Genomic DNA, 18,516 nt, shown 5'->3' with positions numbered 1-18,516 from the left:
TCAGGTGCTTTTGTTCCTGAGAAGGGATCTCCTCCGAGTCAGAAACCCCTCTCTACCTCCTAGAACTGCTTCTCTGCCACAGATAAAGGCAAGCGTTCACCCTCCGTGGCTGTTCCATGTGCATCAGGCCCCTCCTAGCTTACAATTCCGTCTACAAGCTTATTTCAAAAAATGGAAGCTCACCAGCACGGTGAAAATCCCTCTTAAAATGGATGCGTGCTTCTGACCCGACTAACTTGGGATTAGTTATACAGGTAACGAAATCACAATTTTGGTCCACGAGTTACAAGAGCAGTACCATGTCGCTGTTGCAAGTTTCTTACCAATCTTATCTAATTAATGTTTAACATGATTTTGAAAAAAAAAAAAAAGCAACAACATATGAAAAAAAATAGACTAGTTTACAGTTGTTTGTAGAAGAAGAGGTATAACTGTTTTCAAAACACTTAAAAAAACCTTCCTGTATCAAAATGATGATTTGATTTGACCTGTACTATGGAAGAAAAAAGGGCTTGGAAGGAAAAAAATAAGAGCATTTGGCAAGAAGCCCCAAAGAGCTATAGACGTTTTTCCTCTTGCCTAGTGCACTGCTGAGAACAAGTCACGTGCCGGAGGGGCCGGCCCTACCCTTTCTGGTTTTTATAAGTGAGCTGATATGTTTGAACATTGTTCTCATAAGGAAGTACACGGGGCACTTTTTTTTATTGCAAGTGCAGTGCCCTTCTTAGTGAAAGCTTATGTACACGTGTTTTGATGAAAGACTGAAAATATTAAATAAAAGAAGTGAACTTCAGGTTTCTGAAGGGAAGTACTGGCCTTGCAAGGCTAGCTCTAGCAAAACAAGCCTAGCCACTGGAAGAGGAGGAGAAAGAATTGAGATCAGCGGGCACCCAGGGTTGCTGGTGCAATAGACCTGGAAGGTAATAAAAACCCCTTTTCTTCTCTGAACTTGGTTTCTCTTGTATAATGTTTGGCTGTCTATAATCCAGCACGAGACTCTCTGGATCTTATTTGTATATGGATTAAACGGCTGTATTTGTCATCGTTAATTTATTTAGGTACCGAACAATGTACTTTCAGGTTTAGCTGTGGTGTCAAAAAGGGAAGGAACTGCCCCAGGACTTTTGGAGCTGCCATCCAAGCTTTGCTGCTGTTGGCTCTATGCTTTTGAAAGAAGAGATTGACGTATCTAGCCAAGGAGAGCAAGGTTCTTTTCTGCCAACCACACTACAGTTAGTTGTGGAAGGTTGAATTTAAAATGTGGGACTAACCCAGTGAATTCATGTAGATTTATATCCTTACCACCTGGTTCTTATCGGTCGTCCCAGTTCAAGCTAGGTCACCTCTTGCTGGTAAAATGCCTTCATCTACAACTGAAAGAAACTCTAATCCAAGCAAGTAAATGGTGGAGGTGATTCAGCAGGTGACGTGCTCCCCTGAAATCATCAGTAACCAGATCTGCTCTTCCCTTTTTGCTCCCAGATCTTTGCTGCACAGTAGCAGCCAATTTAGTCTACTGGAGGTCATAAATGCGTGCCTTACCATTTCTGTTGGTGCCGAAAGCCAAGTAGTGCATCACTTCTCTTCTAGAGGCTGAGCCTTTGGCAGCCTCTCAGCTTTGAGTATGGGAAATACTTCTGGACAGCCGCAGACTAGCAGACAGCTTCTCTTCTGAAAGACATGTATCAGCGCAGACCTTTTTATATAGCGTGTGTTGTATCTGTTGCACAACAGTGCTCACAAAAAATCTGTTGCCACTAGGGATGTTTTTGTCGGCACCTAGTGTAACTCTGCCTTCACTAATTATGTTGTATTCTGTTTAGTTAAGATTAAATAAGGGGCGCATAATCCTTCAGCTTGCAAGTTATTGATTTCCATCCTAGAGGCAACTGTATTGCGGTACCACGTGGAGAGGTCCTTTTTGGTGGGCTTGTGTGTAAAACCAGATTTCCACAGCATCTGTACAGTTTAAAACAGTTCAGCCTCTCTTCACGGACAATACCTGTCTGCTAAGGGTTTTATGAGAATGACTGACTCAATTCGTACAAAATATTTCTTCAGCGAAGTGTGTGGCTTACATACTAACGAACTCTGGAGACTTGTGGTGGTTCTGCTTTTCTCCATGAGAACTATCAGTAAGTTCGGGTCATCCACCCAGAGGAAAGGATCTAGCTTGAAGAGCTGGGAGAGCGATCGTGGCCACTGCTTCCCCTTGCACAGGAGTCTCCACTACCGTGTGCCCCAGTCTGCGCTTCTGTCTGCGAGAGCAGAGCTGAAGGGAAGGACCCGCGCCTGGGATGAGTCAGTAGGGTAAACAGAGGTGCTTTTATTGTTAGCGCCTTTCTCCAGCATTGCCTCAAAAATAAAGTGTTTTATTCAGAACTGGTGTCCCAGGCAAGGAACCGCATTTCTCTCTCTGCTGGTTGAGAGAGGAGCACTAGAGCAGACCTGAATAGCTTGGACTAACCATCATTTTTCAGGGGCCTCTTTCACTTCTCCTTTCTGCTTTGTCTATTCAGCCTTTCAGGGCAGGCACTGCCTCTTGCTGCAGAGCCATCTTCAGCTTCCTGTGCTTCCCTGGGGTTTGCTGGCACTGGTGAGTGTACGTGATGGGGAATCGAGCCAAACAGCAGGGTCAGCACTGATATTGCCTCTGCTTGGTCAAGGTCCCTGAGCCTTTTGGAGGTAAATCCCAGGGCTGTCCGTGAGGCAGGGAGATGAACCTTCCCGTAGAAGAAATAGTGGTAGGTCTTGTCTGTGCTCTGTGGGCACCTGAGGAGGAAGGACGGGAGGCACGCCAGCAGGGTTAGGAGAGGAGGAGCTGGGAAAGCACGAGTGCAGCACCCAAGTTCGGGCTCAAGCGGACTCTGTGGTGAGCACGGGCCAAGAGGACTTGTAGAATTAGCCACCATGGCGGTTTGCAGCTATACATGTAACTATATATTAATAAATGACAACAATACAAAACCTGTCAAGAAATGGCATAGCCAGGGCACCACTTGGTCTAGTTTTGCTGAAGGCAGGCCTATAGCTGGACGCCCTCCAAATCAACAGTTATTTCATCTGTACTTGAACCTCCAGGCTACACTTCCTCCTCACAAAGATTAAACAGTCATGTTGCTAGTTTCTCTCCTTTTTATTATTTCCTTTCTATATCCCACCCACTCAGCCTTGTGTAGTAAACTTCTCAAGGTTTTAGTTGACTCTCATTGCAGTTGGCCCAGGGTGGTGTTTGGGGGGTATTTTTGTGGACATGTGCAAGTTTAGCCAGTATTGGCTCTCAGAGACTCCACAGGAAAGCAGGTTTTGTTGGTCGTGCTGCTCACAGAAGTCTTTTTTGCCAAATTTCTCCATCCTGGCAGATAATTCTTGAAGTGGGTAGAGGGTTATAGGTAAATGTACCACTGAGCATTGGCAGTTCAGTTTCCATTTTCTGGGAAATGGCATGTGGATGCGATACTTGGCAATGGGAAGAAAAGGTCTGGAGGATAGTAAAGAGGGAGAGGGTGACGCTGCTCTCTCAGAGCCTGCAAGCTCCAGAAGATAAATAATTTAGACCAGAGTTTTTAAGTAGACAGAATGAGACCATGCTGCTACTCTCCATAATCTGATCCTCCGAGTTTCTTTTAATCATCCTAGGAAATAATATGCAGATTCAGGTTTTAGCAGGACTTCCAAGTACTTGTCAAACCAAATCAATGCTTGCGTTAAAAAACGTTCTTTATAGAAACTCATTTCTGAGAGAGAGTTCGTGCAAAGCGAGGGCTGCTTCTGCAAAAGGCCTGGCTTGTCTCTGGCCCACACCAGGCATGATATTGGAAAAATAATGTGGTTATAGTATGAAGAAGTAAGTCTAAAGAGAGACATAAGCCACCAATTAAGATTTCAAACTTCAAAATGAACTGAAAACTGAGTTAGCTACTGGCGGTCTCCTTTATAAACGCTTGCCAGCATGTGGTGATAACTCCTTTTCTTGCTACCTGCAAGTAATGGCATAAATGAGCTGTGACTCCTTGTTCCCTTTTCATGCTCCTCCAGCCTTGTTGTATACACAGGGGTGAGATTTCTTACCGAGACGTCAGTGCTGAAAAAAGTCCCAGTAAGGAAGCTCCTAGACCACATTTTTAGCAATATAATTTGTTTCATTTCTCAGAGGTTCCCCATCAGAGCGAGGTGCAGGCTTAGCCGTACAGCTGCATCTGATGTGCAAGTGCTTATTTGATGTTACCTACTAGCAAGCTGTAATAATACCCTACCTCCTGCTATCGGTCTGCACTTCGCCTCGTTTAGGAGACCAACCTTTGAACTCTTATTTGATTTTTATCTGTACAGCCACCTTGGGTAGGGCTGTTCTCAACGTATAAGTAATAGCCCAGTGTATAGGGCTGTAAGGGTTTTTTAATGCTGCTACTGGTAATTCCTCTTGCTGTTTGGGAATGAATTTTTGTATTATTTTATATAATTACTTTATAATTTATATAGGCTTTCTATATATAGTTTGTCTATTTTTATATTGTTATTTACATTTTTATATTGGTGAAAAATGAGTATATATGAATGTTGCACAAATGATTTTAGATCTATAAAGAGTACCGATGGTGGGGAAGGCTATGCTGTTTTAAGTAGTGTCAGTGTCTGATCTGAAGGGCAAAGTTAGATCTTTTCAAGGAGGAACTTAAGTTTGCATAAAGTATTAAATAATGAAAAAGAATGGCATAGCCTTTAAAATTTTCTGTCTATTTCTGGACAAACTTCAAAATGAAATAAATGCTTGGTCTGGTTTCCAGGGCAAAGGAAAGTGCCTGTTCCTGGGCTCATCATTGACTAGCTGAAGGGATTTGCTGTAGCCTTGCTTTCTGTGTAGCGGAGATACTGAGAAGTGCAGTGCAGCTTAAAACAATCTTTAAGCTGCTCTGGTTTGCACTGGAAGATGGGCTCAAACAACGACGGGGCACAGAAAAGACCTTACCTTTGCTCCCCCGCATCCCCCGAGGGTGCTTATGCACAGCAGTGCTCCCTTCCTAGGCACAGCAACGAAGAAGCAGCAACCCCATGCCTGTCTTGCATCATTTCAGTTCTCCTTTTTTCCCTCTGTCTTTCTAGCTCCCACTTCTTTTTTCCACTTGGTTTGTTTCTTGTAACAGTCTCTTGCCAACTTTTTTCTGCTGGGCTTTCAGTTTCCCTTGCAGGTTCATTAAAGCCGCCTGCACGAACGCTGTGAGAAGACGCAAAGCTCCTGCTGAGCCTTTGAATATCTTAAGGCAGCTTCCAGCAAGAGAAGGGGAACTCGCACCCTCTCCCCCAGCCTCCAAACTGCCCCGGCCGTGTCCAGCAAACAGGGACTCACCTTGGCATGACCTTGTGAGCAAGAGGTCTCAGTGCAGTACTGGGCCCTTCACAGGACAGGGCTTCTGCTGAAACCCAGGAGGCTGTTCAAAGACAACGTAGTCGCTTGTACCTTGGGTGCTGTGGGGATGAATTCTCACCCAAGCGCATAGTTAGGGAAGAGTGAGATGTTTTGCCGCATGAAGTTAAGTATAGATTTCTAAACATGAAATTGTAGCACACTACTAGCAGAAAACCGAGCAAGCTGACACCCAGGCTTGCACTGGGAAGAAAACTTCAGAGAGGCTCTTGCCATGTGTTTGAGACAAGCGTTGAAGGCTTGGGATGGTGGTGTGTCAATGGCTTAACGTGAGCATGATTAGGAAATTACATTTTGGCTCACTCATGGAGTGACTTAACATAGCAGCTCCCTGAGAGATAAACAAGTCATCTTTCCTTTCTCTACCAGTGGGTGTGTTGGGTTTTTTTTCCCAATTTTTTCCCCCCTTTTCCCTATCACACTATTCCCATTCTCATTTCTTTAGTGACCGTCCTAAAGTGAAAGTGTAAGCCAGTGATATCCCAGAGCAACATCTGGAACAGTCCTTTCTCTTGAGGGAAAAATAGAGTCTCTAAAATGGGATGTAGTCTGTGAGCTGCATTTAGCAGCGCACAGTTAGAAGAACTGTCACGTTGGACCTACGATGCGACACTTCCAGGTTTCTTCTCCTCAGCCCTTTCCCTTGCTTCTTTCCCTTCCTCCTCTCCTTCCTTTTCCCCTTTTCTTTCCTCATCCCCTTCCCCAGTAAGGACAATTCTGGACTGAGAGTAAGTGTAAGATGTGGGTTTGGAGTTGGTCTAATTTCTGATGCTCATACATTTGGTAAGGAGGGGTTTGGGTTTTTATATGTTCCTTTTTTCCCTTCTATTGTCTCAACACCACCACCAAAAACCAATTTAGCATGGTGGAATTAAGTGGCTTATCTAAGTTTTGTTATATTGATTGCTTCCTGCAGCTAATGGCACAGAGTGCCACAAACGTTTTTGTTTTCTTTAACTTAAAAGGTTACAAATGTGAAACTTTTAACAAAAATGAAGTTAAAATCTTAGAATAAAAGTAGTAATGAAAACAAGGTGGCTTTCCTCGTTTCCTGCACTCCACCCCAGCCATTAAATACTCCTTGAATTTCCTCATCTTTCTTGCCTAAGCCACCAAAGGCAGTTAAGAGCAATGTAACAGATCTCTTGTTCCTGTTCTTTGATGGCCTTGATTGCCACCTGAGGTATTTCTCAGTAACCAAATTCTCTTTCTAGAAAATAGTGCTTCTTTGGCTCCTGGGTACTGCAATATTTTTCACATCACTGAGGTTAATAAGGTGTTTGGTGAAAGGTTCTGTAGAAATGTCAAGTACTGGTTGGTATTCATGAAAAACAGGCTGTTCCCTAAGCCATTAAAACTAAGAATATGTTCTTGCAGGAACCAAGATGTCTTCACCAAATGATGTCAGCATGGAAGAAATACCGCTGGAAGATGATGAGCGAGACAGCATAGAATACAAGATCCTAATGGCCTATGCCCAGCGGCGGTTGTCTGTCAGTAAATATGGGAAACTTCTGAAAAATGAGGGTAATGTGCAGAAATCATCGTCCTTACATCAAAGGGATAAAGATGGACCAAGCAAAGCAGTTTATCAGGGTGGCACGAGACAACTGCAAAGCAAAAAGCAACCAAGAAGCAAACGTTTGCCAAGATATTGTCTACCTTTTCTCTGTGGCAGAGCAGAGCAGAAAAAGCCCCGAACACTGTCATTGCACGAAGATCACAAGGCACATTTCTGCATTTTTGAGGCACAATCTAAGAGTCTTCAAGAAGGGAATTCTCAGCAGCAGACAAGTATGTCTTGGTTCTTTCCTTTTGCTGTTTGTCTTTAAATCTCTCTCTAAATAGCTTAAATGGCTGGTAGCCTGTGGAAAGGCAGAAGGAGGAAGGTGGTTTCTTTCACTTTTTGCCACCTCTTATGCTAGCTCTATTGATTTCCAATGAGGAAGGCAGATTGCCAGATCTTTAGTAGCGCTTGCACACACAAGATTCATGCTTGTGACTGGTTTCCTGTTTTCCATCGTATGGTGGTAAGTATTGTATAATTGCACGGGTTGTTTTTTTTCCGAGCAATTGCACAGGTTGTTTTTTTCTGAGCATTGGCTTTTTCTTTTTCATACCTGATTAGAAAGAAAACATAAAACACTGGTCAGACTGAAGACCTCCACACTAAATTCAAGGAAGAGAAGTTGTTTGAAGGAGCTTTATCATGCGATGAATATTCCACGCTAAAGACAGAAGTGCTAGATTCCGCTTGAAACTCTGGTGCCAAGCAGTTGGCAGTGACCAACCTCAAGCACAGAGCAGCCTATGTTTCTGGGCCACCTCTCATAACCCCACCACGTATCTTAAGTGGAAACAGCCTTCCAAGGTTATCCAAGTCTCCTTTACATGTTGGTATTATATAAATCTGAACCTGCCCACCCATGTGTTGGAAGAAGAGGCAGTAGGTGGCTGTAATCCATCCGACATCCAGCGATCCCATCCACATAAACATCTTGTACCCCAGCCCCCAGAGCCAGCCCCACATCAGCTGCTGCAGTGCAGGCAATGAGGTTTTACCTTTTCTGCTCTGGATAATAACTAATACCTTAACTTCTCACACAAGACAGAGAGGAGGATGAGGTATCCCCATTAAGTTGCCATATACAGTATATGATAGGTTGACATATTGTTTTCATATACATAAGGCAGGGGGTTGCTTGTTTAAGTTGTCCCAGTTGGATACCATTGGTGTCACAGCAATTGCTCTCCCTTTTCACTGCATTTAAAGATATTTCTAAAAATTATCCATCACTGACTTCTCCAGCCTAATGCCCCATCCCTGATCAGTTTAACTGTCCTGGGCCAGCTCCTACTCGCCAAGCCCGTAACTCTCCCTGCTGCCAAATCCAGCTCTGTCTCTCAGGAAAGGGTCCCTGCCTCAGCCCAGTGCCTTTTGCTAGTGGGAAATAACTATAACTTTCCATTGTCTGGTTGCCAGGGACATAAGTCTGCATCCAGATATCCGTTTTTATGTCCATTTTATTTTCACATTGCCAAGGAAAGCGCTCAGGAGTTTGGGTGCAATCACTTGATGGTCCTGCCAATACATTGTCATGTTCCCTGCAGGATGGGTGGCAGCATGGCTTCGAGGTAAAACCTCCTCGTGCTGGGCGTTAACGTCCCTGGGGATCCTGCTTGGCTTCAAATCTGGGCTTTACCTTCCCTTCAGCAGATTGCTGGACCAGTTCCTAAAACATTATTATTGTTATTATTTGTAACTTACACTGCTAGCAGCTGCACTGCAAGCTTGGCCAGGCCATTCTGGAGCAAATGGGGGTGCTTTGGGGGATTACCCGTCTAAATTGAAAGCCTGTTCAATTTAAAACCAGTTGCCTAATCTTAGGTTTCCAAAGTCATGAAGAGCCCAATCCCCTTCCTAGAAGTTTAGCAGCTCCTTGACAAGCTCTGCAGGCAGATGAGAGGATGGAAATGTCTTGGGGTTGATTCACCAGCCTCGAAATGCAGTTTTTATTGGCTGCATTAACCCCTGCTGCCCTCACAATAAACTCCGCTCATGAGTTTTACATGTGTTATGGGTCAGGCCGCTGCTGAGCTTGTCTTGATGTCTGCTGGTCACACAGGAGCTGCCACTTGGCAGTGGTAGTGGGGAGATCGAGTTTTGCATCCCAAGCTCTGTGAGGTGAATTGCAAGGAAGAGCAGCTTTTAGATGAAACAAACCTTGCAACAGCTCCTCCTGCTCTCTTTGCTATAGCAGGATCCCCGTTGGAGTCCCCTCACCGAGTGATGCCTTCAGCCGGTGAGGGTCCTGAACAGGGTCGTTACGCAAGGTGGATAAAGCCAGTCTGGTTGCCGAGTTCTCCCAGTATTCATGTCTGCTTAATACAGCAGTGTCAAGGACACAAGAAGCTTTTGTGCTAGGGGTGCCTCTGAAGCGAAGTCTGCTTCTCCTTTGCTCAAGATTAGCCTGTGAGAACAAGGAAAGAGCGTTCAAATACACCATCTTTTCTGAATCTGGACCTACAGATGAACTAATCACGGGCAATACCACTCTCACAGTAAGGTCTAAGATTTACAGTCCTATAGAGCAGTACTCTCACGTTTCTGAATACGCGGTGTGCTTCTGTCTTGCAAGTATGTACACTAGTGAGCAACACTCACACTTGCTTCTGTATTGCCGCTGTATAGTTAGCTGCTGCTCAAATACTAGAGAGGGGTTGCACTGCATTACTTGTCTCCCTAAATCATTACCAGCTGATCTCAAGCAATAGCAAAGCTCCAGCATGGGGAAATGTATCTCTTGGTATCCTCTGGGCACTTTCACCTCAGGGGGCATGTAGATCACTGAATTATTTCCTGGAAAGATTAATTGCCTTCTTTATTTCCCACCCTCCTTCCCACTCAGGTGAAACAGCAGATGTCAACCACATTGCAGACAAACTTGCCAAGCTTGTTACTTCCAAATCCCAGGAATCTCCTTCAGATGTGTCATTCAAGATAATGCATCCTGCCTCGTGCCGGCAACAAGATGATAGTGGTCCTACTGATGGAAGTGAGGGCAAGGAACATGGTAAGGGTGAAGAATTTCATGCTCACAGGCAGTATGTCAGGTTGGGATTGCACACTGAGGCATTTTCTCTAGAGATGGTGAAGCACTCGGGACTTCTGCGGTAAGACACGGTGAAGAAGGAAGTTTTCTCTGCTGGTTCTTGTTCTGTGGCCCACATTTCAGGGATTGCTCTTGCAGTCCTCCAACAAGTCCTGCCTGCTACTGCAATTAAAGGGAGCATCCTTAAAAACCCAAGGAGGTGTGACACGAGAGAAGGAGGATTGAAGGTAAAGTGACATAAGGTGACAGAGCAGTGGTAGGAGCAGCAGGGTTGGGGGCACAGTAATACACAGGAGTTCTAAGGCCAAAGACCAGTCCTTGGGCCAATAATGTCTTGGTTAGTCCCTCTTTGGTGACAGGACAACGCTGCTCAACAATCCCTGTTATAAGTCTGAACTGCTTGTCTTCCATGATGTCTGCAGAGATTTAGTTTTAATGCAAGATTTCTAGGGATTACAAGAGGAATCCTGCCATACTTGCATTTTCTTTAATCCGACAAACCTGGAGTTTGTCCCAATGAGTTGCAGAAGGTGTAATTGGTAATGATGAGGGGATTTTTTTTTTTCCTAATTTTAAGTCCATTTTCTTGGGCTTCTGCTAGCTGCTCTTTTGTTCTGGCTTGTTATCAGACATACCTCAATGCCCAAAGGGCCAGCTGGCAGTGGGATGTTAAAGCCCTTGCTCTTTCCCAAATTCTTGACTGGAGCAAAACATCAGGCAGATGGAGAAATAGCATTGCTTACTCCACGCAGACTAGAATAGTGAGCTTCAGCTTAAAGCCTGGATACACAACTCTCCGTGAATTTGGCACAAACTAGCAACTGTTTTCATGATTGAGTGACACAAAGGCTTTCCCTAGTTTGCTATCTGGATCCAATATTTATGTTACTCTTTTCTTTAACAGATGAAGAAAAGATAATACAAACAATAGTTTCACTGTTAAGACAATCAGGGGACCGACTAGAAGAAAAGGTAACTCCTCCTGTTTTCGGGAGCTACACAGGCTACAGTGTGAGAGAGAGAGATTACACTTCTCTTGGGAGTGAAAGTTTTATAACCTAGCACTCTCCGTCTGTATCCTGAACTTCTCTTTCTGCATCTAGGGCTTTCTGAAACCTTCGCGATTCACCCTGAAATCTTTCTTAAGACCAGAGGACTAGCAGAGATCTTTGTTGGGGTGTGGGAGGAAGGCAACAAAAATGTTGTGCATTTCAAAGAGGAGTCACTTGCCTCGTTCCCGTTGAGTTTCATGGGATGTTGAGCACTCAACTGACTCTGAAAAACTTGTGTTTGCATTAAATTTGGCATACAAGTTGTTCCCAGTGGAGGGAGAGAAACTTTACAGCTTTGAGAACTGCTGTAGGGAAATAAGTCTTCTGAGTGCATTTTGACAGCCCTGCCCAAAAGCTATAGAAGAACCTCCACGTGAGTCCATTAGTTGGAGTGGATGTTTTCTCTATTAAAAATATAGGCACTTGTTCCCTTTACTCCCTTCTTTAGCTGCCCCCTACCTATGAAGGTATACTCCCACATGAAGGACGTGCTCAACTCCTGCAGCAGAGAGGTACCCAGATACAGTAAGAAGTATCACGAAGACCGTGACCGAGCAAAAGGAGCTTAGCATGGCAGCTGTTGCCAGCACTTCTCATAACCTTGCCTTTACTGTCATCATCCCACTGCTCCTGTATTCCCATGTGTCCTCACGTACAGGTCTCAGTATCAGCGTCGCACTTGCTTTGCTTTCTCTCTCTCTGCTTCTCTCATTCAAATGCAAAAAACATAGAGCCGCCTCCAGAGCCTGAAGCAGCAGCTTTGCAGCGAGGTGTGGGGTTTGCGTGTCATCTCTTGCATTCGCCACCACGATTAGAATATATTGCATGTATTACCTAGAGATGCTCTCCTTTCCCAGTGAGATGGGGAAAGCAATTCCAACAAGTGGCTCAATTTAACCAATCCTTATTCTTATTTTCAGATCAAAAAGGACAAGGTTTTGCATCGGGATTTTAAAGATATGCTGTCCTACACCTTCTTTGAGAGGATCACTGATTTGTTCCTGGAGAATGTCTCAGCAGATTCAACAAGTGAGCCAGAAGGCCAAGTACAATGCACGAAAGTTGCCTTTACAATGGAAGTTGCCACCAGACTTACTGCTGTGGACAACCATCCCATGAACCTGGTCTTGGGCTTCGGATTAAAGTACCTCAGAGAACACTTCAAGCCGTGGATTCAGGACCAGGGTGGCTGGGTATGCATCTTGCCTCCCTTGACTTGTGCATAGCCTAAGGCACCCTGAAGCAGCACACTTTTACAGAACTAACATGGGCCAGATGCAAAGCAAACCAAACTGCGTATTCTTTAACACAGCATGTACTCCAGCTGTGGAATTACTTGCTATAAGACATGTTCTGTGAGGCAAGTTTTTTATTTACATGGGTCCAAAAATCAATAGGAGACATTCATGGAGGGTTGTTAAGTATAAAACACCATTCCTGGCACAGACAGTCTCTCCACCACAAATAGCTGAAGACTGGGAGAAACACCAGGAAACTTCACGCTTGCCCTAATCCTATAGTTCTCCCTAGAAGTGTGCTGTTGGCAGGTTCTGGGGACAGCATACTAGTTCAGCAGTTCATTCGGTCTGCCCTTATGATATGGTACGCTTCCACTTTCCCTGTACACAAAGGCATCTGTTTATCTTCCTATCCCTCTTTCAAAGTCAGTTGTGCAAGGTGCTCTTTTGCCGGCAGTGATGCTGAGCTGCTGCCCTTCATAGCTCATGTACCTGGATTTGCTGGGAGGCACTTGCATCAGAGATCCTAGTCCTTTTGTGCTTCGTGAAATGAATGGAAATATTCAGCAGCTGTGCAGTCTGTGTCCATCAGAATAGATAGCAAGTGAGGTCAGGAAATCCTACTGGCAAACCTACTGACTGACCTCAGCAGAGTTGATATTAGGATGAGGGTCCTCGTTGCTTTTATAACTGTTAAGTTTTCTTTCTGTGTTACAGGAGAAGGCTTTGACTGTACTGGATCAGGAAGAAGTAGAGTAACCATGACTGAATTCATTCTTCGGGGTGCAGGAGCCTTCAATTAAGGAACATGCAGGATCTTAACACAATCCGATGCCAGAATGATTAGTGGCTATGTATTTTTATTTTTTCCATGGAAGTCTGGAGTGTTGCATGGCTAACTCTGATGGGTACCAACTGCACTTTCTTGAAGTTGGTATTGATGTAGAAGTGTTCTTCAGTGGATATGAAGATACCTTCAACTCCCCTGGAGCATTCAGCCCCACAGACGGTGATTTTAGGTATGGACTGTGATCAGCCATCAACCAAGTGAGTCAAGTGCTGCCAGCTTTGTGTGGCTCATAGGGGTACCGTCTGTTACCTTCTACAGGTCCCTTGTTGGAAGCCATACCTACACACTGCTGTCAGTCTCCTCTCTCCCCCCCTCTCCTTCTCTTATTAGATTCTCCAAAGTGTTAATGCCATTTTATAAGTCTGAAAGGGACTGAGTAAGGTTAATGAGGACTTTTTACTCCAGTGCCTTCCCCATTCCCCCAAGAAAATAGACTTGATCTACCTAATTTGAACTCTTCTGTTTTAAACCCCTTCAAAGCATAGCACAATAGATGTTGACTTTTACAGCATTATTTTGTCCATTAACGTGGAAGATGATAGATATACAAACATTGTGAGAACTTTGTAGTCCAAGAAATTTAAAGCTTATCCTACTGTGTCAGTTTTCCTCCTTATTCAAAAGGAGCTTGATGCTATGTGTAATCTCAGGGATTTCTCTGTAAACTGAACTGGCCTTTCAGCCATTGAAAACAAGGGATCTGATTAGAGTTCTTGAATCTGTATGTGTGGCAGTGGAAGGAATAACAGTGCATCATTTAGAGGAGAGGTGGATGCCAGTGAAACTATTCATGATTTTGAGGCTTGGTTTGTGGCCCATTTACTTGATGACTTTTGGATTTCCATCCCCCACAAATCCCCAGTGGAGAAAGGGGGAACTGAGGACATCTGCTGAAGCTGTAAAACCATGGCATCACTTCTGTGACTTTCCAGTACAAACAGGTAATGTTTCCTGAACAGGCTCTCAGTAAGCTACCCTTCCATTACAGGTACTCACTCTGTGTGTCCAAGTACATTAACTACAAAGATTGCATGAAAAAGTTATTAACAAATCATGAATGTGAAAGTGATAAAAAGCATTTTAACCGGATGTGTAAAATATGCAATGCTATCAAAGATCAAGTATTTTTCTAATAAACCTTAAACTTTCAACTCATGCGTAGCAAACTCTGTCTCTGTTTGGACACGTATGTGTGAAACAAAAGACGGAGAAGGTGGAAGCGAGTTACCTTTGTCTCTCTTCTTCAAAGGAGTTGGGAAATACTTCATATATCTCTAGACTGTAAATCTAAGATTCCCTTAGTTTTAAGAACATCCACTCTTTCTGATCACATCAGATGTCCCCAAAGGGGGATGATTTGTGGGGAAGAGGCAAGAACTTACTCAAAAGTTCAAAATGTTGTTCTTCTTCTGTCTCTTTCTCCGACACCTTTTTCCTATGGAAAAAAAATTGTAACGTGTTGTACCCTCCCACACATCGGAGGCTGCTGCTTTATTATAAATTTGACTGGTTTCTAAAGCAGGCTTGTTAGCTAGATCTTGGCTCTGAAGAACTGTATCTGATTCCATTTTAATTACACTAAGACTAGACTTGGTCTGCTAGCGTACACCAGTTTGCCATTACTTGGGCGCTAGTTTATGGAAGTCACTTTTTTAATTTTCTCTGCTTGAATAACAGTCTGCTATTTAGCGAGGTGCGAATTCTGTGTTTGTGAGTGTCGTTTTCCAGCTGAAGGTTTAGCAGCCCTAAACCCACACTTGTCCCTCATTCCCAGTTTGCTACCTCAGGGCCAGTTTCATGCCAAGAGCGGAGCCGACAGCAAAATAGACCGTCTTGAATGGGAATGCGAAAACTAGGCATCTAAGAAAAGATATTCAGCTGTTTTTTATTTTTCCCTGGGTTGTTAAGAGGGATTTTTTTCAGTAGCATTAGAGGCCAGCATAGGAAATCAGCCAAGTGAGCTGTTTCTTATTTAGTCATTCTTACATTTGTCATCTGCATCAGTTAGATTTTTAAGAGCAATCTGCTCCTTTTATGGCAGGGATCTGTGGTAACCTCCTTGCTGGAACGATGGCTTTGGTTTATTCTAAGAGCAGTCAGCAAGGCTGAGCACCGAGCTGTTGCCACTGCTGCTGCCTGGCATGAATCAACAAAGCTCTACTACTGGCTCAACCAGTCTTCGTCTTGCTGCCTTTTTTTAATCTGTGATGGCTAAACTAGCCTCAGACAAAGGCGTGCGTTTTGGGCGTGTGTGGAAGCAGAAGGGATGTTGTGAGGGAGGATGGCTGGCCATGCCTTCCTTTTATGTTAATCTCTCACAAGACGTCTTTGTCTGTGTTTAGCTGTAGGACCCTCTGGTGCCCATTTGGGGTGTTACTGTAAAAGATAAAGAGGTTTACTGTTAAAACAAGAAGCGTCGCTTGGGATTTTTCTTACTGTGTATCTACCCAGGTCAGCATCATGCTATTTGTTATATCAGCAAGTTTCATTTTAAAATGAGCTGATTTCACTGTGTGTTAAGGTTGCAACAACAGAGTTTAGCCCTATGCAGGTGATGCTGGGATCCCTTTTTAAAGGATGCTAGAAGTGTCCTGCAGCTGCCTTCAGCGCTGCGTTAAAGGGAGCCAGTCCACTGGGGCAGCCTGTGTTAGCGCCCGGGAGCTGCCGTCCCAGCCTAATGTCACCCTCCGAGAGCCGGGGCTCCAGCAGTGAGTGGGACCTGCCCCAGCTGCCACTCCCTGGGGCGGCTAAAGGCATCAGGTAAGAAGGTCCCGCCGTCCACGTGCACACGCGTTGCACAAAGGAGCTCTGCCCTGGCTCGTGGCCTCAGTGTCGCTTACTCCAGTGAGTAAGCAGGAGGCAGAAACAGCAGAAAACAGTCTGGAGCCTTCACCTCAAACCAAACATTTTACTTGTCTGTTACTTACCTTTGCTTCAGCTCTTGGAGGGCTACATTTCTTTCAGCTCTCGGGAAACGCTGGCAAATCCGGTGTTTCTCCAAAATAGGCTGATGAGGCATATGGAGGCATCCCTGGGTCTTCTCACAGCATCGCGTGGTCTCCCTCTTTTTAAGCTGCTTCTCCTTTCTCTCCTTCCCACAGGTGAGTAGTGTGTTGCTACTACTGATACACACATTTGAGTAGACAGAAAAGCAGCAGTGGACAGAAAGCAAATTGCAGCGAAGCACCGAGGGGAATAGCTCAATAGACACCATTGTCTGAAAAGTGGATTTACAGCCTATGACTTGTCTGCTGCAGAGGCTCATAATCTGGAACAAGTTCAGGGTTAAAAGTTCACAGCTGGGGCGTTGTAGTGTGAGTGAGGGGTGAGAACCAAGCAGAACACATTAAAGCTGATTGCCTTGCTTGTTTGTTACCTGCAGCTGTGATGCTCTTGCCAGGGATGGGGTAGACCCCAGAAGCGAGACAGAAATTCTAGCTCTGTTGCATGATACCTAGCGCAGCAGGCTGTGGGGTGGGGTTAGGAGATGCTCTGGGATTGGAGCTGCTGCGATCCATCCTAGTCAACCCAGAGAAGATTTCTTCTGTGTCCCATGACTTGCTCCACTGCGTATGTGCTGCAGCCAAAGCAGAAAGCTTTTCGCCGTGCAGATGCAGAGACGATGCATTTTCCTGCCTGGGGCGGCAGAAATGATGGGTTGCAAAAAGATTTCTTGCTGGGGTCAGCATCTTTGCTGACTGATATGATCTCTGTGATAACTTTCATGATAGTCTTCCCCTCGTCTTTCTACCCCAGGGTCACTTTTGGCAGATCCGTGCCAAACATGGCTCTTATCTCTTCTCTAAGGGGAAGCTCTGATGCTTCCCAGCCAAAGCTAGCATGCTGAAAGGGGAACCGAGTTCATCACTGGATGCTGGAGGGAGGTGGGACTTCAGTTTTTAGAAGTTAAACAACCCAAGTGGAACTTGCTGTCTGCCACTGCAGTGGTTCTGCTTTAAATATTCATTAAACGCAGCACTGCAATGGAAAATCGGGGTTATGCTTATGTTATCTTCCCTAGAGATCTGAACCTGGATTTTCTTGCATGCCAGCTAGCTGTTCTAACCCCTGTCAGTGTGGATAATACAACCACTTGGATAATACCACCAGTATTATCCTCTCTGTTCCCCCCCAACCTGAAATGGTATATCCAGGGAAGCATCTGCTAGATTGGTCCTGTTTGCTAAACAGGCGAGAGGACAGCCTGTACCAAGAAGCTCATCACTGCTCAGACTGAGGGCTCTGCTCATGTCTGGTGGCAGAAATGCAGGCAAGTATGGGACTATTTTTGTTAAGCGAGGCCTGAAGGAAGTATATGGTGATGCCAGCAGTGCCTAAATATTCAGTGTAGGTGCCTGTAGCAAAATTAAAATCTTTTGGTGGGTCAAGGCTCTAGGACGAGCCAGAGGCAGGGGTAGGAACTGTACCGGGATACAGGGAAAGTAGCCACACTCTCTGTATTTAAAGTAGCTGTGCGTGCCTGGCTTCAGCTGGCTTGGGTAATTTTTTTTTTCATCGAGCTTGTGCGTCTCTACATCTTGGGAAAGATGCCTTCCTGTGAGCACCTGCGTTTTACAAAGATTTTCTGTGGAGCGGGGGATATGGGAGTTTCTTCAGGCATTATCATCATGTTAAGCATAGAGAAAAGGGGAGGGTGACCTTGTGACTGACCTTCTTTGGCAAAGCTATGGAAGGCTGCTAATAGCAGCCAGGTCTTGTGCTTTGCCTTGCCAACCCCAGCATCAAAAAGCCCTGAGTGAGCACCTCAACCTCTCCCAGAAAAACCCTGAAAGATTAACCCCCTTCAGGTGGTGTTCTGGTGTTTTTTCAAAATTGTTGTGGAGGCTGGGTGTCATATTTGCCTTCTGTATTTTATCCTTTCAGGTAAACGCAGACCACTTGGTTACTTTCTCTCTGGAAGCGGGAGAGCGAAGGCTTTTAATGGAAAGCTGAGCTCTCTGATCCCACCCTCTCCAGGAGCTGGAGACCAAGCAAAATGCTTCTCTGTAGAAATAATTGCAACAAAAACACACTGCGCAAACTGGCTGTACAGATGATTTCTGTGTGGTTTTTCCAAAGCCAGTGCTCACACAAGGAAAGCTGAGCTTTTCCCACAGGAGTGGAGAGCATTCACCACCATCCCCACGTAGCCTGTCCCACTTCTTTAATCTGTTGCGCAGAGAGCACCCCTTCAGCCGCTTGCTGCCCTCTGGTTTGCATCCATCCGTGTAAAGGCATCGATCTGTATCCCAGTTTGGGGTACTCGGGCGAGTGGGACGTCATTTGTTCCACTTTCACTGCGGCCCATCCAGGGTAGCTATTGCTGTGCCCTCCCAGC

General features: G+C 45.0%; 1 protein-coding gene across 1 annotated transcript; it reads left to right on the top strand.

Annotated features, from left to right (window-relative positions):
• Positions 1-6,810: 6,810 nt before the first annotated feature.
• Positions 6,811-13,087, top strand: BCL2L14 (BCL2 like 14; the record flags this gene model as incomplete). Its single annotated transcript, XM_082310645.1, has 5 exons — positions 6,811-7,219; positions 9,835-9,999; positions 10,943-11,010; positions 12,011-12,283; positions 13,046-13,087. The coding sequence occupies 5 exons, from the start codon at positions 6,811-6,813 to the stop codon at positions 13,085-13,087; spliced, it is 957 nt and encodes a 318-aa protein (XP_082166771.1).
• Between the last annotated feature and the right edge of the window lie 5,429 nt (positions 13,088-18,516).

This window comes from Platalea leucorodia, assembly GCF_965183815.1.
Source record: "Platalea leucorodia genome assembly, chromosome: 4".
Taxonomy (NCBI): domain Eukaryota; kingdom Metazoa; phylum Chordata; class Aves; order Pelecaniformes; family Threskiornithidae; genus Platalea; species Platalea leucorodia.
Note: the sequence above shows the minus strand (reverse complement) of the source record. Positions and strands in the feature narration are given on the sequence as shown.